At 40.2% G+C, this 22,205-nt stretch overlaps 1 protein-coding gene across 1 annotated transcript in view; it reads left to right on the top strand.

Annotated features, from left to right (window-relative positions):
* Nucleotides 1-22,205, top strand: part of faf1 (Fas (TNFRSF6) associated factor 1) — a 62,358-nt gene that overhangs the window by 21,745 nt on the left and 18,408 nt on the right. Inside the window, 6 exon segments of the mRNA XM_053322966.1 lie at nucleotides 2,972-3,058; nucleotides 11,426-11,521; nucleotides 11,716-11,839; nucleotides 11,960-12,023; nucleotides 12,156-12,237; nucleotides 18,589-18,743. Of these exon segments, the coding sequence (XP_053178941.1) occupies nucleotides 2,972-3,058; nucleotides 11,426-11,521; nucleotides 11,716-11,839; nucleotides 11,960-12,023; nucleotides 12,156-12,237; nucleotides 18,589-18,743 (608 nt within the window).

The raw sequence follows: 22,205 nt of genomic DNA, 5'->3' as shown, positions 1-22,205 counted from the left end.
TTGTCTTTGCCAAAGGCTCTGGCTTTGCCTTGTGGCTCTCAGGGAACTGCCCTTGCCCCTCCCTTTCTATTCCTTCATTCTCCGTCTCTCTGTCTCAGTGTCCCTTCTCTACCTTCTTTCTTCTCCATCTCTAGAGCACAGGGCTGTGTAGACTCTGATTGGCATTACCAGACAAGAGTGTGGGGGTAAGTTGCTGGCTAGCTTGTGAGCTAAGCTGGAGAGCAAATGTTTGCCAGGGAAGTAGAGGGTAGAATAGGGATGGCTGCTGGGCCCTGAGTTGTCCGTGACCAGACCAGTTGTCCTGGGGATTTCCCTCCTCTACTGCCCCCCGGGGCTAGGCCTGGGCCCCATCCCTGCTCCGCAGCTGGGAGACATATAGGAACCAAATGCGGACAGGGCTGCAGAGCTGAGAAAAGGAAGGTTGGATTGAAAGAGGAATGAAAGAAAGGCATCTGGTGCCTTGGGGAGATGAAGAAAGAGAGCGAGAGAGAGCGAGCTTGTGACTGTTTAACGGAAACCTTTCCTTCTCTTTGATTTGCTTCCAGCCAGGGATTATAGGCAATTGGCATTTACAATGATTGGATCATTAATTTTGCCGTGAGGCGTATTGCCCAGCAGCTCAGCACCACAGCCAGTCCCACTAATGTTGTGCATAGCTGGCTCGTACACCCCTGCCTCAACTCAGCATGAACAGCAACACTCACATCAGCAGCACTGTATCTGCTATTAAGACTCTGATTTAAGTCCTGTTCTGTTAAAGACATTGCCCTTAAATTTTAGCTTCTGTATGTACACGGGAGGTTGATGGATACTTATCATAGCCTCATATTAAGCATATTTCATTAAGCAACACAGCCCAGTTTCATGTAATGACATTTCACAACACTCCATTGTTTTAGGCAAAGCATGTTTTAGCTGGTTATTGTAAGGAGGATTTTTTAAAGTAAAATTTGTCACTCCAGTCATAAAATGAATACAAACATTTTAATTTGTTTTAGTCTAACTTATCAGTGAGATGACTGTGGTGGCAGACAGGGGGCAGCATTAGACAGTATTGCTCATATAATGGCTGCTGTGGCCAACACATGAACACTGCAAAGCTTTCTAACTGGGTGCTGCATCCAAAACTTCAGATACCTAGAGAAGTTAGATCAAGGCGTTGTGTCACCCGGTTGTCAGGCTGCTAAATAGTCTAAATCACTTAATTTATTGTTGATATGGTTATATACAGAGTCTGGTAATCATGTTGTGTTTTGTATTTAGTCAGAAAGGGCTGATGTGAATGACTAACTGAGGATTCTGGCAGTGTGTTTTCAGGTGTGCAGGCTCGCTGTGTAGCTGTGTTTTCTTTCTGTGGTGAGATCAGGTTGTCGTCTGCCAGGTGCCTTTCATTGTCTGTCTCCACTCTCCTCCTTCTCCACCTCTCACCCTCACTCTCTCAGTGGTGGGCGTTAGTTTGTTGTTTCTCTGATGCTGCTTTAACCTCTGACTGCAGCCTGTTCATTACTAGTGTTTATGCCTCTCCTTTCCTCCCTTTTCCCCTCTATTCATCGGCTGGCCAGCCGGTCAGTCAAATCCCTGTAGTCCGGCTGGTCAAACATAGATATTACACTCTGTAATAACACTGGCCACCCGCTCTGACCCTAGCCTGCTATCCTGGCCATAGCTTCTCATCATAAGGATAGGCACTGAGCAGTGTGGTGTGGGATTTACGATAGAAAGACAAAGGATGGACTGTGCCACTCATTTATTATTGTGCTTTTATTTTTTTCTCAGCTTGTTTGTATTGCGAATTGCTCTGCTCTGCCAGGCAAATAAAATATTATTTCAGTGAGAGATTGATAACTTGGATAGAATATTTGCTATTGCCTTGATGATGATAGATTAACATTTGAATGTAGTCATTTCTGCAAACAGCCCATCATGTCTTTGTCTTCTCACACACACACACGTATGCACACACACACAAAAGTATATATACAGATGCAAAATGCAGAAATATCAGAGTATTGAGGTGCAAGCGTCCAAGCAGAATCCGCCCCCACACTCTTCATAGTTCAGTGTTTTGCAGCTGCTTTCCTGCTTTGCCTGACATTGGCTTTGACTTTGTGTTTGTAGCGTTCTTTAAGTTTCCACCTCCATGACCAGCAGCCCCTCATATGCTCAAGGATCCATCTCTCCTCAGTGCTTTTTACAAAGACAGGATTTGACCCGTGTGTGGAGGGATCTTTGCCCCACAATAGACAGTTTTCTCAGCATCAGTGTCCAGCCCTGCGGGCCTGAAGGCCAGAATTCTGCAGAACAAATGCACTAGAATCCACGGCCGCCAGCACTCAGACGCCGACGGGCTTTGATCACCTTCGGCTGGCGCACATCAGGCTGGCGTTAGGGCTTTAAACCAACAACCCACTGGACAATGTGATACGGCGCTCGGCGGGACAGGCGCTGCTGGCTGCTAACTGTTTAAAAGCACGGAATGTTATTAAGTGATGCAGATACAGCGTCCGCGCATGAATGGGAGAAGAGAAATACTGTTCATTTCAGAGCGTGGGGCTGTTGTTGCTGGGCATTAGCTGTGGCATCTGAAGAATGCTGATAACACTGGGTGTCTTTTTGTAATTTTTTCTCTCTCCCTCCCTCCTTTTGCCTCATCTCCTTCTTCATTCTCTACCTCCATTCCAGTTTTCTTTCATGTTGAGCGCAGGTTATTTTGATGTAGCCCTTACTACAATACATAAACCACTGTGTTTACTGTTAAATTAGTCATCCAAATATTTTCCAGTTTCATATTGATAATGTAAGATGGTGCTGAAAGAGATAAAAGATCTTAGTGGAGATTTGATGGATTTTTTTTTTTAATTATTGTTTGTTTTGTTATTGATTTTATTTTACCTTTTCAATCCAATAGTGTTATTGAGAGATATGTGTCTTTTTATACAGTAATAATTGTATCTTCTCTTTATGTTTGCAGGTGAAGAGGAACATTTCAGACTTGACCAACATCCCAGTTCGACATCAACAGTGGGAGGGATGGCCTGCATCAGCATCTGATGACTCTGTAAGAAGCACACACACATATTATCAAAATTAGACACTTCTTACTCAAACATACTCTAACACAGTGGTCTTCAACCCTGCTCCTGGGGAGCTACTGCCCTGCATGTTTTAGGTATCGTCCCACTCTAATACATCTGATTCTATTTATTAACTCATTATCAATCCCTTTGACAAGCTTCAGCTGCTTGATAACGAGTTAATTAGTAGAATCAGGTGTGTTAGAGGGGGGAGATGAGTAAAACATGCAGGGCAGTAGCTCTCCAGGAACAGGGTTGGAGATCACTGGTCTAACAGTTCGATCAGAGAAATTTCAGCCTCTGTCTTCACTTTGTTGTGTACAGTAAATGCTGCCTATATGTTTCCCTCCCTGGTTCTTGAATCCAAAACAGTGGCCATAACGATAATTAAACATCCACCACAAATTAGTCCCCGAAAAAAGTCCCTGATTTACAGATGAATGATTTACATTTATTTTAATACGTGCAAATTGGAAACTGTTCTACACTTTATAATCCATGCCAAAACCATCTGTCGGAAGCATGTGAGTAAGATGTTGAAACTAATTAAGATGTCAAAGACGGCTCCCATCCTGTGTCCCCTATCTGTGGACATTAAAGCTCACATCATTGAGTCCCGCTGACCTCTCCCGTACCAGGGTCGCTGTTCCCAGCCATTCACCCAGACCACAGTCAAGCTGATCAGAAGCAGCCCTCATACACAATCTCGAGGAACCTCTGACCCCTTTTGTCTCACCTCTTCTTTGACAGCATATGTGTTCCCATGCTAATTGTATGGGATTGTTTATCATGCTACATTGAGGAGCTGTTGCGTACACATTCTTGTGGTAACCCCCAGCTAACGTTTTCCCTTTTAGATCTATGTGATTGTTGTTTGAGTTGAAGTATTGATATTGACTTTGTTTCATTTTTCTTCTATTGTTATCAGATGTCTCCTATGCCAAAAATTGATCAGCAGTAGCAATTACTGTGTAGTGTCTCTATGTTTTAAGTGACTGTGTAGGTTTGTGGGTTGTAATGATATTGGCTGGGAACACCTGTTTTCTATATACAGTATTTCAGAGGATACAGTCTGCTTTATGTGTCACCTATTATTCATGTTTCAAAAACTCAAAGTGAATGAATAATAACTACACCCGTTTTTATGACCGAAAGTAAAGCTTTGAATATTAACAGTGAAAGCAAATACTTCACACCCAATAATGTGCCTAAAAGGTCAGAGGACAAAGGGTTACGCATCCTTTAATGGAAAGAGATTGTTTGCTTTATTTTGGTTCCTTCATAGCTCAGACCGAGCAATTGTAAAGCCTGTGACCACCAAACATACCATACTGCTATGATGCTATATGGTTGGTTTATCATTGTTAGCATTATCTTTGGAGACATCCAGTTATGTGATCAGTAAACAGTCTGGGATGTCGACAGAAATAAAAATCTCAGTTAAAATCTAAAACCACATTGTGGACATGTAACACAATGGGTTAGTTTTGAGTGAAAGGTGAGAGTGCTTATGTATTATGTCACCTATATGATCTACTCATCCAGTTTGAAACCACAACATGCTGCTTGTGTGTTACGACTTCACTGTTTACACTTAAAGAAAAGAGAGCTCTTTAATTTCTGTTTAGGATGCGAGTGTGCTGCTAGAAAGGGAAGGAAACGTTAGAGTTTTGTTTTTTTTAAATAATCAAGTTAAAAGTATTTTTGTGTATTTTGGAACACAATACTTGATAAACAAGTATCCCTTACTTGTATACCTTTGGCAAGGTCAATGAGAAAATCTATACATCATAAAGTCAATTGACTATATATATCCTCCATTCATGCCCAAATATAAGGCAAAGAGCACAAAAATGAAGCATTATACAAAACTGGAGTATTAAAACATTTCTATTTAATTACCCTCCTTGAAATTACATTCACTATGGTAAAATATTTCTCCAATTATTTAGCTTCAAAATAATGTTTTTTTATCATGTAAAATAATTTTGTTTTATTATTATTTACGGAAGACCCCCGTGGATCGTGGGTCAAGATGCTGACCATGATCCACAACGTCCTCGGTTCACTCACTGAAAAAGAAAAATATTTATGCAATCTAAAATAACTCTGGTCAGAAATTTATATTTAAAAAAATCTGTTGCATGTATTCTGTGTTTAGTCCATGGAAAATGATTTTGAACATTCCTAAAATAAATATAGTGATTTTGTACATTTTTATGTATATTTCTATAGAAAAACTGTGTGACCTAACCAAGATTAACCAGCATGGCATGTTTACTGAGTAAGGTCCATCACTGAGTAAACTCCACCATTGTCAATGTAATATTAACAGAAGAACATTTAAGAAAAATAATAATAATAATAAGATTTTTTTTCTTTTAATCATTCATATTTGTACTATTTATATCTTTATTTTGTTATCTGTGAACTGGTTATCAGTGAGCCTAAGCTGGTCCCTGTAGGTTGCTGTGGATATGATGGCAAGGGATCAGGAATAGATTGCAGCTCATTGTGGCATCATAGGCCCGGGCAGCACCTGGCTAACACACATCTGCAGCGTCTGTGTTTCCTGGATGAGGGGATATTAAAAAGCACAGAGACAGAAGAGTAATAATGGCCTCTGTTCTAGCCACAGCCCTCTTATTGAAACGTCTGAAGGTATTAACAGAGAAAGCCCACGACTTGGCTGGCCTAACAGGCGGATAGGGAGCCAGTGTTAGTGTCTAGCTCATTAGCCCAGTCTCATCTCCAGGGGTTTGGGCCAATAAACATGGCAGCCAGAGGCCCCAGATTACGTTTAGCTCTGCACACTAGCCTGCTTGCTGTGGAATCGATTACTACTTAACTCTGCTTCCCCTTTAAGTGTGTGATATTACTTTGTTTGTCTGCTCGCATCTACATTTGTGTGTGTTATGTGTGTGTATTTGCACATGTGTGTTTGCAGATGTGCGTGTCTAATAGTACACACTAGGGCTGAGTATTGAACCTAAATACTTTTTGAGTACCGACTGAGCTGTGTCTGTAGCATCAACTTTGAATGCTTGGTCAAACTGTTGTTTTTTGCAGGTCAAATATTTCCTGATTGAAACATTTTGTTAATTATACTAATATATTTTATTACGGTAACATTTACAACATTTAACAATGATTCAGTGATTAAGAATTGATTTAAGTGGAAAAGTCATAGTTATTTGTAGAAAGTATCATTTTGCTGTTAGTATGGATACTCTAGTATTTAAAGCAGATTTTTTTTCTACTACTTTGACACTATGACTACTACTAGTACTGCTACTGAATAGCAGTGTTGTCGCCTCTAGCATGACTGCTGTAGCAGTTGAGTTGGTAGTTACTTGATTGCCAAACCTGGTTGGTTGCTGCAGTTACTGACCGGCTGCAACACATTGTCACTGGCGAACTTGTAACACCATTTTATGCAGGCACAAGGAACACATATATTGTTCTTCTAATTGATGACCTTGCTCAGAATATCTGTTACCTTACCCTAGAAAGAGATATTTGAGTTGTGGTATTGTTGGTTTAATCATGCCATGTATTGTTGGAGTGTAGAAAATTAGTTTGTCAGAAAGAAATTCTCACCTTTCAGAAAAGCTAGTATTTATGTGTTACGTCATCCTCCCTGATACTGTCCTCTCAATGTGTCTCATTGTTTATTGTGCTCTGAATTATTCAAGGCCATGTGGAGAGTTGAAATTGGATCAGGAAGAGTAATTCTCAAGTAACACCGAACAACAGATCAGTTTATTCAGTGTACTGTGTTATTGTATGTGGTGTTAGACTAGGGAAGTTGAATGTAAAAGGAAGTGTAGTTGAAGTAGTAGCAACGGGAGGTGTTGCTCATTTCTAGCAGGCAGACGGTGATGACTTTGGTCAAGAACTAATTTGAAGATGTCTCAGTGTTTATGTAGAGTATATAAAACACAACCTTGTAAAACATTAATCACAGAAATAATGTATGTATGTTACACCATATGTTTTAAAATCTCCATAAAATAACATTTTAACATTTGTTTATCTAGATAGTACTGGAGTAGTCTTCAGTCTGAGAAAAGTACACTTGTTGGATTGTGCTGTAGTCAAAAACTTGGTGGGATTAGTTTTACTCCACGCAGATTGAAACAAATGCTCTGGCGTTATTTTCAAATACCATGATCTACCTCTGCCTTCAAAATCATCCGGAGTCTTGTGGCTTTGGCAAAGTTCGTCTGAACAGTGCTGAAGATTACGGCAGAGGTCTTGGCAACAGTTGATTTTAGAGGCCAATGGGACGTTAACATCCTGTGCTGTTTGAAGTATGCTGATTGAGCTTCTTCCCCTGCCTCCTACATCTCCCTTCTCCTTTTCTACTCCTTCGCCTAAACAATACAGCATGGAGACTTTCCAGACAGGCCCCATCTCATTGGATTTGTTTTGATTGGCAGTCCTTCCTCCACACCTGTAGGAGTGATTGACAGGCAGTGGGACATCCTTATTACATCCCCTCAGCACTTCAACCCCCACCACCACACATCCTTCCTTCTAGACCGTAATTGCTGACATTTATGCAGTGTTTCATGGTGTTTGCTAATGTATTAATGCTGCAGAGCCACAGAGGTGCCTTTCCTTGTAGGCCAGCACCTCCCTCCATTTCCCAGCTGGCATTAATGGAATCCTCCTCTACCTGATAGGAGCCTATGGAACCGAGGGTTTATTGAGGGGGGCCTGGTGGTTTCTATAGCAACATGGCTCAGCAGTAAGCTCAGGCATAGCCCCCTCCCCCCCCTTCTTCTCCCTTGAGTGATTGGCTGCCTTCAGGTGACATTCAGCACCAAACTGTTTCATTCTTTGTATCTATTCCAACTCTGTTCTTTTTTCTTTCTGTGAAACTCAAGTATTTTTTGTCTTTATTTGAAGAAGAGGGGGTTCTTTCTCATGAGCTTATTCACCTTTTAGTAAGTATGCCGAGTATTAGACGCACAACACCTGGATGCTGGATGGTAAGGGATAACATCACAACACCCACCCTCTTAAGCACACTACTGATCCAAGAGTCATTTATTTATGCCTAACTTAGCCTCTAGCTCTGTATTTGTATGTGTGTGCATATTGTCAGGCCAACACTGTACAGGACCCCCGATACCTATCAGGGAATGCGTATATTCAGCAAAGCAGAAGGAGATTGAAACAAGGACTCTAACAGGTGTTAATGTTGGGATGTGCTTGGCCTTTCTTTTTTTCTCTGCCTTAAATCCTTACTTTTGGAGATTTTGCACTATTTATCAGCCATACTTCTCCCTCTCTCCAGTTCCTTTGCCCCCTCTCTGTCTCACTTTTTGCCTCGCACCCCCTGTTCCCTCACTCTCTTCCTTCTCTTGTCCCATCAAAGAGAAAGTGGAGTAAGGTGGAACTGTGGTTGTGGTTGCCATCAGTGCAGCTGTCAGTAGTAATTATCTCAAACTCACAGCCAGACACCTAATCCAAACACTGCCTACACTAGAAAAGAAAAAATGAAACACGGAAAGAATGAAGGGAGAGAAAGGGAGATAGAGAAGGGAAGAAAGGGTTGAGGGGGAGAGGGAAAGGAGGAGGGGGGAAAAGGGAGAGAGAAAATTCTTTCCCTGTATCGGCCCCTGAATGCTTAGAGCCTCAATGCAAGTGTTAATTAAAAGAATCCAAAAAAGAGGAGCCAGTTCCTTTGTGTGGAGATGTGGGAGAGGGTCATTTGGGGGGGTTAACCTCATCCCCCCCACCCCCCGTGCCCTGCGGCGCTTCAGCCTTGTTTCCACGTTTTACCACTGAGCCGTCAAGCTGCACTTGTGTACCTCAACATCAGGAGAAGCCATCGGGTCAAAGCGAGGAAGAGGATTGAGAGGCACTCAACTCATTTTTCTCTCCTTTTCACCTCCCCTCCTTGCATCCATGTCAGCCCAAACCCTCCAGGCTGTTTTTGACAGGGGAAGTGATCAACTTTATTTATACACTTATTAGGCCCTCAGACGAAAGCCTCTTATTGTGAGAAGTGGGGGTAAAAGGTTTATGGGGATCCTCTCGGCAGCCGCTGTTCAGATTCTCACGTTTGAGTGCCACTCGATTGGGCAATAGGCAGAATAGACTTGGGGCCATTCCTTCACATCCTTAAGGCTCACACCCTTTATGTCTTTGTCTGGCTCAATACCTACAACTTTCTTACACTGTGCTAATTCACTTCTCAAACTTGGCACCCATCATGTCTCTAATGGCCATAGCTTTTCTGTTGTTGTTGTTGTTATTGTTGTTTTTGTTATTTGTTTTAGCAAAAGTATAGCTTACTTTATTTTCACTGCTTGAGGAATTATATTTATTTTTTGTGGTTACATTCGTTTTCTGAGAAGATATGAAAAACACACAGATCTAATAATCAGGCCCACAGTACTAACTTAATTAGAGTTAAGTTACATGAGCAACTACCAGGCAATTCAGTTAAGTGTTCTTCGTAGGTGTTCCTGGGATACTCAGCTGTTCGTGTTGTGACACTTACATACTTCTCAAGTACACTCCCTACTAATTGGTAATGCACAAGAAACACAGTCTGTTTCTTCTTTGATCTGTTTGTACACATCTGTCTCTGTGCGTGATGTGAATGATTGTTCGAGGCCTCGTGGGAAAGGTTTTAATTTACTGACAAAATAAGTCACATTTTTATTCCTAAGGCATTTATTCTTGACAATGAGTAAGGTATGAGATACTCTGAAAGGCAACTCTGAATGTTGGCTTGTCCCTTTAGCGGTGATGTAGTTCTTGGTTTGTGTAGTTTTAACATTACATGTTAGTCGAGTTATCTTTGCTTAAGACAACACGGAGGAGGAACAGGAACTCAGCAGGTTGTTATTCATTCTCAAATCTGTCAAGGGAGATACTGCGTCTCTCATATCTGCTGCTTCGTTACTGAGCTTATGAGAATTTAAGACACAGTGGTCAATATTATAACCAGTTTCAGTGTCAGTGTTCAGTTTTTCAGGCTGTAATAAATTGTGAAATGGTCACTCCTCTCCAGAGGACTAGTGAGACAGAGATCGTTATCTTAGTTTATATATGTGGGACAAGGAACACAGTGGCGCCTCGTCATGCATTCAGCTCAGCCACAATTGTGCAAATATTTTTTGTACAAACATATTTGTCTCTCAGCTGTTGCTAACTTACTTTCTCACATTGAAAAGATAAGGTAGTGTGAATAGATGGAATATAATAGACATACTCTATATTTTGGTTCTTATCAGTGCCAGGTATACAGCAGGCAGTCAGTAGTTAGTCTATGTTGCTGACAAGGTGGTCACACTGTTTTCTCCTGCTGTAAAAGCTGGAGCCAGCAAGAAGACGCTATCTGTTTTATGAGAGACCGAGAAGCTCCCTGCAGTCTGTGTAGCCCTTTTCAGACTCAATTGGCGTTGCATGTAATCGCCTCCTGATTCAACCATGTCCAGCTGCTCTTGTGTGTCTTAGCACCTGACAATGGAGGAGATCACAGGACCTCTGCAGGGGACGAGAAGCTTCTCTACCTCTTATCACACCCAGCCTGCGTGCCCTGCCTCAGTTCTGTTGTTTAGAAGTTCACTCTCCCAGAAAAGTATTTGCATCTGGGCATCTGCTTTGCTCTTTATAATTTGTGCATGTCAGTGAATATAGTGTTGCACAATGTTATCTGTGTGTTCAGGCCATATGAGACAGTTAGATGTTATCCGCCCTGCTTTTATCAGTCAATTGAGGAAGATTTTGTCATGTTGAGGAAATATTGACATTAAGATATGTTTTTATGTACGTGCTCAACATTATCTCATGATAGGAATCAATATAAAATCAGGCATATGACTTTTTAAAAGCAGGTGTCTTTGGTTTCGCTCTGCATCCTGCAACTGCCTTGCCGGTATTGTTGATGTCCCTCGGGTCTAAGCCTGGAGACACCAGCTGTAATGAGTCCCTTCTGAACGCTGACATTTTCAGTCCAGGCTCAGGATTTGGGAGCTCATTAGTCAGGTGCTCTCTCACTATAAACCACTAAACCACCACCACACTAACAGCTACTGCAGGTGTACAGAAACCTCATCATCTCTCCTGATTAGAGAGATGAGAAAGATTAAGTTAAAAGTCATAAAGTATCTCATGATTTGACAGTTTGTGTTCGCACAGCTTAAATAGGCTAAATTAAGTATTTGGGAAGGTACTCCGATGACGTTTGTTTTGTTCTGATTTAAGCTCAGTGTTTTATTTATATGGTCTAAGGTGTCACTAACTAGTTGGCCTTGCCTAGTAGATATATTAATAATACTAATAATTAATACTTAATATTACTCTTTTTATTATGTTTTCTGCTTTAGATGACGCTAGCTGTCTCTGGGATCAGCTATCCTTGCCATCATCTCACTGTTTGTCGAAGGTCTTCACCAGCCAATGCCCAGGAGCCCACAGAAGAGGTACACACACACACACACACACACACACACACACACACACACACACACACACACACTCTTAGTACCTGTGCTGTTGATTACTTTCCCCCTCGGTACGGTGTATACATGCTAATTTTCAAAGCATGGCAAGGAAATGCTTCTGTTAACTTCTGTTGAATCAAGTCTGGGAATAATTGAATCATTTATGTTTACAGTGTGCAGATGTCCATATGATCAGCGACAGTGAGGGGGATGATTTTGAAGATGCGTCAGAGTTCGGTGTGGACGATTCAGAGATGTTTGGAATGGGCTCCTCTACCTGTCGGAAATCACCTATGAGTATGTACTGTGGAGCAGTTTGACAGTGTTAAAGTGAAATAGATTCCTATATTGATTGTATGGAATGTCAGTGGTGTACATCCAAAGCTTGACCATATAATTATTACTGTCCCCATTCAGTGCCAGAGAATAGCGAGAATGAAGCTGATGCCTTACTGCACTTTACTGCCGAATTTTCCTCAAGGTGAGATAAGTGTCAGGTGTTTCTTCTGTTATTTCAAAGTGCTGTAAAACCACAGACAGTTAGCATGTAACAATGTGTCCTGTTTTTCTGGGGATTTGTGTGTGTGTGTGTGTGTGTGTGTGTGTCCTGTAGGTATGGAGAGACCCACCCAATGTTCTTCATCGGGTCTTTGGAGGCAGCATCTCAAGAGGCCTTCTATGGCAAAGCCAGAGATGTAAGTGAGCTGATTGACTGTTTGGAGCCTCATTGAAAGGTTTTTCATTTAGTGACATACTGTATTAGGTAACAGCATCATAAATTTCTGTGTTCCTTTGTGTTTCTAACAAATTTAATCTTGTCTTACATGTAAGATACAAGGAACTGATGTTCTGATGCTAATGCTGGTCTGAATCTTTTGCACTGATGTCATACCTACTTGATGTAGTCTCAACACTGCATGACAGTCTAGCCACTGCCTTTTTGGGCAGTTTTCTTTGCTTAAGACAACACAGAGAAGGAACATAGAGTGAGCAGGATATTATTCATTCTCTATCTGTCAAGGGAGATACTGCATTTCTCATATCCCCTCCTTCATTACTGAGCTGGTGGGAATTTAGAACACAATGGTCAGTATTATAACAAATTTCAGTATATGTTCTACTCTTTTCCAACCTTCAATAAACTGTAGAATGGTTCTTCCTCTCCTGAGAGCCAATGAGATAGAGTTCATTTTAATGATTTAGCAAAAATTCCAAGTTGACACACAATTAGAGACAATGTGATACTTTGCCAAGGATTTTGATTCTTATCGGTACTGACTCGTAAGTTTCTATTGTTGACGAAGTCCTTATGAGATATTAGCAGCAAAGGACTTTGTCTTGGCTTGTTCCGACTGAAAGTAGCACTATGGGGTTTTTTTTAAATGCAATGGGCTGCCTCTAGTCAGGTACCAGTACAGGGTGCTGTGGGACAGCTGTGATATTGTTATATATAATATATATGCATATACCTATTAGCAGCATTTATAACAGTATACTGTTCCCTTTTAAATTAAGGTTAGTAGTCTGGAAAATTATAACATACTGAATGCCAAACACAGACATACTGAAATGCCACAGGAGAATTTAACTAATGTGGATATGATTGACATTTATAGGTTGGCAAAAACTGACACTCTTCATGCAATCTTAAATGGTCCTCTTTTGTAGTGTGTTGGCATTGATGTTTTATTTATTTTGAAGTTGATGTCGTTTTTCATACAGTGTTTACTGTTATTCATCTACCCCCTGTGTAGTGCTGTCTGGTGGAGGCTTTGCAGCCACATTGATATCATTTCATCAAAACCCTCATCAAATTTTCACCCTGACAGCTGAGGCTTTATTTTTAGCTGTCCACTTTTCCCTCTTGTTTTTCGGCTTTTGTCCTTTTAAGGATGCTTGTATCAACTGACAGCTTGTGTGGATTACAGCCTTATTAGACTGTGAGGACACAGCAAGATGTTCGGGGGGTTCAGATCAACCGGCACACAGAGAGGGAGGGAGGATGGAATAGAAGATAGCAGGGGCACAATACAGAGGATGTGGTCTGAAAGGAGAGGAGAGAGCAAAAAGAGTGACTCAAAAAAAGAGGCTAAGTGGGAGAAATAAGATTCTGAGAGGTTGCAAGGTGAAGGTAAAGATGGAGAGAGTATGAGATAAACAGAAATGGAAAACCCTAAAGAGAAGTTTGGCGTCTTGCCTGCTTCCCAGCTGATCTCCTCTCCTAAGCCAGCACAATATGGCTGATGTCTCCCTGGTGTTCACACACTCTGTACTGTACCACTGTGCTATACTCAGCTCAGGGGCAAAATAGTATTCATTTTCACTGTATTTTGTTTTATTCTTGGTGAGCTTGATTTAGCGCGCCAACTGTGCCACAGTTAGAGTGACTTTAGGGAAGCTAGATATGTGCAAAGAATATTACATGCAAACAGAAGCTATTTCATCTGCTTTGTGTTTGTCCTGTTTTGTCACAACTGTCCTAGACGACAGGCCAAAACATGCTGCCTTTGACGGTTTCATTACACAGTAACATATGTGCACGATTACAACGCCCCTTCTTCCATTTATCCAGTCATCCCGTCCATTGCTCTCTCCTGCCATTTGAAAAGGAATCTAGTTTTTGTGTCCTCATGGCAGAAAGAGTCTACTTCATTAAGAGGATATTGGAATAGGGCAGATTTGACTGAAGGGGGACTACTCGGTGGGTTTATAAACAGAGGAATCAGTCTCACTCTCTAAAAGCCTGGGAGAGGCTAATCACTAAGCAAAACACTACATTTGATGAAGTGTTTCTGAAGGTGTGTGTTGGGGGACTGTTGAGATAGACTCAATCCATCCTTAATGAAAATGCTTTGGGCTGCAGAGCTGAGCTGAGCTGAGCTGAACCCTCTTGGGGATCAGTGGTTAGTCAGAGCGTCCAGAGATAGGCCACCCATCACTAACCACGATCCTCGCTAAATCCCCATCAACGCAGTGGTTAATCACTCTAACCCCACTCTTCTACGCTCTCCGCTCATCTCTCCTGTCTGCCACACACAAAGACACATCAAAATTCATGGCCTTGCTGAAGAGGGAGTCCGGGGATTTATCACTGCCAAGTATCCGCTTTACAACCAAGCTATAGCCTTGCAGATTCAAGAGGAAAGAGCAGCGACAAACCAGAATGGCATATGGCATATTGATGTATGTATACCTATCAGATCTAGGGCTGTAAATCACAAGCAGCACTTAGTCATGATTTCTAAACTGCACACCAAATGATCTCTTGATACTATTTAATTGATAGATTAAAAATAAATTGATGTAGAGTGTCCATTGTAAATGTTTCTATATGTGAATGTTTTAACCCACATTTTATCCTTCCAGCGATCATTAGATGATTAGGAAGCATACACATTCAAAAGATACTCAGTTTTAAGCATGTAATTAATTTAGTTAAATCACAGATTTAGAGAGATTCAAATTTGATGATTTTTCTGTTATAAGGATGTTTTCAGCAGCGAGCCTCCTGTGTGGTTGGCCATCGATCTGAATGCGTTTTCCCACTGTGTCTGCAAGGTCATTAGATCAGTCATTTGAGCTCTTCATTTTGAAGTGTTTGCTTTTCCAGACTGAGCTGCCATCTGTAGAAGAATCATTATCTGGACTTTTCTGTTCTTCCTCCCCCCTGTCCCTTTTTTGTGTATATCTGTATCTCATTCACTTGTGTCCCCCTGGCTCTGATAAGCACACTATACCCATGATTAAAATCCTCTTCTTGAGGTGACACAAATACCATCCACTGAAAATGTGTCTTCGATCTGTCTGTCAAGTACTTCAAGATTACTTCTTCAGCACAATAGTTCCCATTCAAGTTCCTCTAAAGTGGTTTTAATGTCAAAATAATCACAGACAATATGATGACAATGTCACATTGATATGTGTTAGGTTGATATTGGTATGGTTTATCTGCATGTACCAGTGCTGTGAGTGTGACTTACTTGGGTGACAGTTTGTTGTAAAGGATTATTTAATTTTTAATAAGACGTAATAATACAGGTTATGTGTGCTATATTCTTTTTTCTCTTGTGATATATTTTGAAGGCATTATGTAGTACTTACATATTTTTTGGTTTTATTTTATTTTATTTGTATTTATTTTAATAAGGAGTAAATCTGGAGTGATTTTGGATACAGCTAATAATATAGCAAGTCTGCATAAAAAATATAATTTCACTCACAGTCAGAAAGCCCTGTTTGTGAGTTGCATTATCCTACCATCAGAATGATTTAAAAAGTATGATTGAGGTTGCTTTTTTTATTCCATGGTCATGCAGATCACATGATTCTTTAACTGTTAAAGGCTATGGTCTCTCATAATTGAGTAATTTTTCCAATTTATTTATTTTAAGGTTGTAATATGTAGTACAGCGGCAAAGTATTAATTTAGTGAGTGTGTTATCCAACATTTGAATAATCTCTACACATTTATTCTGTGCAGTTAGAAGTACAGTAGCCCCACATCATCTCCAGTATATGTTATTTTTCCATTTATCTTGGATTGTCCTTTAACCCCCTTAACTACACAAGGATGCCAGCAGCTTCAGCCATCATTACTGCCTTTCAGAGGTTGTAGTAGGTTCAGTTTTTATACAAGTAAAGTAGATACTGGTATCTCATGAAAGTAGAGTATAAAACAGTCATCCACTGGTACCAACAGTGTCTTGATAGCTTGTCAGGAAGGGGGCTAAATAACACTTGAAGGTTAAGCTAAATTTTGACAAGGGAAAAACTGGAATTTCATACATTTGGTATGACTGGAAAGCTGGAGACTCTTGTGGATTCAATGAGCTCAATTGTATTCATGCGTGATGTTGTTAGTCTTCATAGTAGCCACAATTAAAAAAAAACAAAAAAAAAACTTGACCTCACTGGAAAAAATTACCTATTGTGACCCCCAAGATAATCGGTCTCAGTAAACTTTACAACCACAAACTACAGACCTCGGGTATTCAGAGGATGTATGACTATCCTTGGTATATGGACAATAAGGCGGTTTCTAAGCAATTTCCATTAAAAGAAAAAATCAACAGTTAATTTGAGAAAATGCCACTTTTTTCCCCCCTGGACGAGCCATATTTCAATGTAGGTGCTATTGTGGCAGAACTTGAATAGTTTTTACAACATTTGAACGTTAGTGGGAGCAGATCTATAGATTGAAGTACTTGGTTATGTTACTTTATGTGGCTCTGACAAGCACTGTTTTTACCCAGGATGTTAGCTACAGAGTAGTGTTTAAAACAAAATATTCAATCCAAGTCATTGAGGTTTTGCTTCACTAGAAAAACATTGGATTTGAAATTTGAAAAATTATACAATTTTTACCAAATTTGATGATGGTTCAAAGTCTCTACCCCTGCATAAGAAGAGCATTGATTGTACAGTTCATGCTAACAGTGATATGCTGTGTGAAATATTTTTCTCTGACACACACATACGTACGTACATACATACATACATACGTACGTACGTACATACATACAAAGCAAGCTTAAATTTAGGTGAACAGGTGTGAGGAAGGGCTATGGGGTCACTATCTAGCTCAGGTTGGACCTAGTAATTTAGCTGAACAGGAGATTTGCTCCTCCCTACTAAGACAGGCAATACAAAAGATCTGACTTGAAAGCGGAGAAGGAACAGAGGGGTATGGACAGTTTGACTAAGATGAAGGAGTTCAGTTGGCCAAAATGCCCACTTTGATTAGTCTTTACACTTGCTCTAATTGAGCATGCATGTGTGTGAGTGTGAGTCCTTCAAGTTTGGGTACAGCAGAGTTAAGTTTGTGCATCTGTGCATGTGTGATGGGACGTCAGTGCTTGAGCGTGTATCAGGTTTTTATTTTTTCGGGGTGTTTTTTTTTTTCTTTTTCTTTTTTCTCCATGTTGTAAAACTCTCTCCCCCCCGCCCCCCACACTCATTCCTCCCTCAACACTGAATTTGCTTGTCTTCTCAGCATGAGTGTTTAATCTTTTCAGGCCGTTGAATCGGGCCGATGAATGAGTCCCCAGCTCCTTCTCTCTAGGAGCCCTGGAGATTATTCTAAAGCACTAATCGTTGAGCAAACACAGCAGTGCTCTCCCATTCCTATTCTTCACAGGCCACAGTATAGCACAACTTCTTCTTTCACTTCCACTCACGTTTTACGCCCGGTGTAGATTTTTTGCTTTTTGTCATATGTAGCCTAGAGTATTATTCCTGAGAAACAGACCTCTTGACTCCCCCGTTGCGGTTGTGGTTAAAAATGAACTAAGTGTAGACTGAGAGAGTTTTCTTATTTGTTCTTTTATAGCAAGAGAAGTGACATGTAATTTAGAGAGCATTATTTCCAACATTGTCCTCTGGAACCTTTTTATGTTTGTGGGTGTGTTTGTTTTTTAATTAGATTGTCAGTGGGGAGAATCTGCCAGGCTTATATGATGGTGTCAATATCCTTGGATTTGGAGCTTCGTCAATATTGTCTGGCCCTGCCGCTACTAACCTGAACAGGCTGCTGGCATTTGGTGTAAAATAAATAGAGTGATTTGTCTGTTTTGTTTTCTCCATATCTTCGTCGCCTCCAAGAGAAGTTTTATTTACACCGCTCACCATTTGATTTTGTGTGGTATTTGCTTTTTTTTTTTAGTGGTGGCCTTGCTTTTGTCTGTAGAAGTCATGCTGGCTCTGTCGTGTCATTTTATGGTCATGTAATTTGGGAATGTCTCTACAGTGATGAGACACTCACACATGGTGAGATCTCAAATCTTCAAAGACTAACCTTTTTTTCATTTCTAGTGTGGATTTCAGTTTTTATAATGAAAAATATTCCTTTTCACATACAAACTTTAAAATATTTGTTAAAAGCCAGCTGTATAATTGTGTTGTTTATTTTTCCACAACACTGAATCTACTCCCAATGAAAAAAAAATGTAACAGCTTTTTGACTCTTTGACAAAAATGTCGACAAAAGTTCTATTGTGCATTTTGTTCTCTACTTTTAACACTCTTTTTCATTCTGCTCTTCTCCACAGAGGAAGCTGCTGGCCATCTACCTCCACAATGATGACAGTGTCCTCAGCAACGTCTTTTGCTCCCAAATGATGTGTGCCGACTCTATTGTCTCCTATCTGAGCCAGAACTTCATCACATGGGCCTGGGACGTCACTAAAGAAGCTAACAAAGCCAGGTACCAAAGTTAACCAGATGGTTGTTTAATTATTTTCAGATGAACCGCCAGGCATAGTGCAGTTACAGTCTGAATTCTCATGTTTAATTTAAAACAAAAAAGAAAGTTTTGGCAAAACACAGTACAACCATAATGAATATAGTTTGTTAATTTTGACTGAAATATATATCTGTCTATTTTATTGGTACTGAACACATTCATGGGGTGGACACAATATGTGTATAGAAATGTTGTCACTTACAAAAAAATATTGGTTTTATGACACGTGAGTGTGCTTATTTTAGTTCTTATCACCATGTGTATGTAAGTGAATCAGAATAATTCTAAACTGACAGGTGCATGCCCGATATATGTAATTAGCATGCTACCATGCCTCCATTTCTCTATATAAGGAAAGCTCTGTTGGAGCAATGCAGCAGTGGAGAGAACTGTCACTCATTGCAAAGATGATCATGATGGTAAACATTTAGAAAAACTTTACTCCCCATGAGTTTCAGAAGTAGAAGCCAGAAAAAGCAGATTTGGCTGGTGAACATGTCATTGGCACAACCGTTTAGAGCCTGGTTGTGTATCCTGTATACAGCAGCGTACCTGTTGTACCATGACCACGCAGTAAATAAAAAGTTGGTTGAACTGTCAGGACACTGAACAGGCTGCTGGTTAACCAGCTGCTGGTTAACCTGCATTCATCACAGCCAAATCTGACCGGAGAAATTTATCAGGGTCACATTCCAATATGGAAATTCTGATATATAAGCTGTTGTCATCTTAATAATTTTAATATAATAATAATTTAATTACATTTATTATGATGATTTATATATTACAACTGCATAACTATATTTGTAATTAGTAAATAAATTGTTCTAATTTCACACTTTTAAATTTATGTTTATCATTTTTTAAATAATTGTGATTCTAATATACAGTTTACATTGTATGAATATTGACTATATATATATAGTATATACGTTTTATGCTTAAAACGTTTGTATGTATGGTTTAAGCACAGATTAGTGCATACAAACTGTATGTGAATGAGGCCTAATAATAGGAACACCTTTATAATATTATTGAATCTAGCACAATAGTTCTGCTGTCTATGCATTGTCACAACTTGAGTGATCAGAAAGCAGTCCAGCTTAAACCAGATGTATATTCTAATGTAGAAATAATAGTGAACATACAGTACACATTATTACCAAATTAACCCAAATTATCAAATTACTACAACACACTGATTCTGTGTCCTATGTTATTCCCTGGAGTCTCCTTATGAAGCTATAATGAGAAATCTGTTTTGATAATAAATAGGAATGATGGCCCTGGTTGAAAAAAAAAAAAAAAGAATTGTACCTTTTAATATTTTTGGGCAACAGGCCTCTCATAGATCCCGCATTCAGGGTACTGTAGAGATAAATGGAGCAATAACTGAACCTCCCAACCCTGACTGCATGCTTAATCCTTATGTTTTATTTATATGTGACTAACCGTCTGGAGGAGTAGACTGTTTGCATTAATACTGTGGTGTATCTAATAGAGAGGATATTGAATGTATTTCAGTAGGCGAGTAGCTTGACTGAGTGCAGAGGGATCTGCAGTCTGCCAGAGTACCCTGATCAGGAAGCTGTCTGGAACATGTTACTATCTATCTCATCCCTCTCTTAGACAGTTTTTATTAGTGCTTTGCCACATCTCATCACTTACTGTTGTGTAGATATATTTTTTTCAATTTAAAGCCAGCAAATCTCGGCCTTCAAAGAGAGAGCATGAGATCTTTGTTTTGTCATATTAGTGTGGACAGCTCACTTTTAGAAAATGATCTAAAAATGCTTGTGTGGAGGGAACCCCATTTGACACATAAACAGCGTTTTCAAATCTATTCGCATTTGTGTGGACTTGTCCTTAATTGCTGGCATTCAGCTCTCACTCCATTGCTCACACCCTGTATCTCTGTCTTCTCTTTCTCTCTTCAACTTCATTCTCTTTTTGAAGCTCTGAGGTTGCATGCTAACAAAAGGCGTTGTGTTTGCATGGTGAGGCCCCTGATTGGGCAATCTTGACTAAGCTGTCTGAATAGAGGGTCAGTGGGAGACGAAGGACTCCCTTGAAGTCCAAACATCTCTATCTCCCCATTTATGCTCAAAGTCTGTGTGCAGCTCCAGTAGTCTGTGTTAAGAACTGACAGGTCAGTGCAGCACCTGTTTATTACACAGGTCCAGCTATTAGGATGGATGTTTTTCACCAGATAGTGAATGTTTTTGAAAAGTATGAATTTGAAAAAATAAATCTAGTCTGCAACGTGTGACAGATGATCAAATCCTCTGCATGCTCAAGTACTGAGCAGTGGAGAGGTGGATGTAAAGGTGGACCTGCTGAGGGTTTGTAGTTTCCATTGTTTCAGAACAAGCTTCCACTATGTCCCACCTGCCCTCATCTTTCTGCTACATCTTTTCTTTCTCTTGTCATCTCATTGCTGATCTTTCCATCTTTCTGTATTTCTCTTTTCTTTATCCCACCACCTCAACCGCCCCTCCCCAGAACCACCAGAGTTAAGCCTGCCCTCTGGTAGGAGCCATTTAAGAAAGACTCAGACCCTGACCTCACCCCTCTATTATTTCTTTTAAGGGAATTCCCTCCTTCCTTCATTCCTTCATTCCGCTCTCCTTTCTCTCCTATTGGCCTCCTTTGCTTTTTGCCCCAGCTGAGCCTTTTTATTGCACATTAAAAGGCAGGCAACATCTGGAGCTTTTCATCACACACAGCTAGTCACAGCTTTGCTGCTAAAGCATGCATGCACATATGCACACTCACTGACTCACACATACACCATGTTTCTGCATTCTCACGCTCTCTGGTTGATCCAAAGTGACTGGTGATTGGCATCAATCACACAGGCTGTTAAAACGTTATCCTGATTGTGTGAGTGTGTGATGAACCTGCTGATATTGGAATGTGCCTGTTGCTTCACTCTCTGTACAGGCCTCCCAGTTAAATGATTAATTATGCATAAATGCAGTTTTGCTGATTGGATGCCAGTGTAATTGTCACCCATGGGAAATGAATCTGATATATTGTACAGGTGCTGTACATTCATGGCAGATGGCAAATATTGAAACTATCAGTAGATAAATGCTCTGAAAGACTTAAACCATATTATGAGTGTGTATTGTCATGCCTCCTCAAATCTATTACACATATAGTCCATACTATCATTATTTGACATTATTTTTGTGCTAATTCTTCAGTATTATAGGGTCGTACAATAACATGAACACCTGTACAATTTGGTTCAATGCAACACAATGATACTTTTAATTTGGGTGTTCATTTTATTCTTTGATAACCTTTAAGGGTAACTTGGTGTCTTCAGCTGGGAAAAAATGTTTTTTACACTTGACTTGTCCTTTTGACATCCTCCTACCTGAAAGCATAACTGGTTGAGACGAAGAACAAAATGTC

Source organism: Scomber japonicus, chromosome 7 (genome assembly GCF_027409825.1).
Source record: "Scomber japonicus isolate fScoJap1 chromosome 7, fScoJap1.pri, whole genome shotgun sequence".
NCBI classification, from domain to species: Eukaryota; Metazoa; Chordata; class Actinopteri; order Scombriformes; family Scombridae; genus Scomber; species Scomber japonicus.
This window is presented reverse-complemented; position numbering and strand designations above follow the sequence as displayed.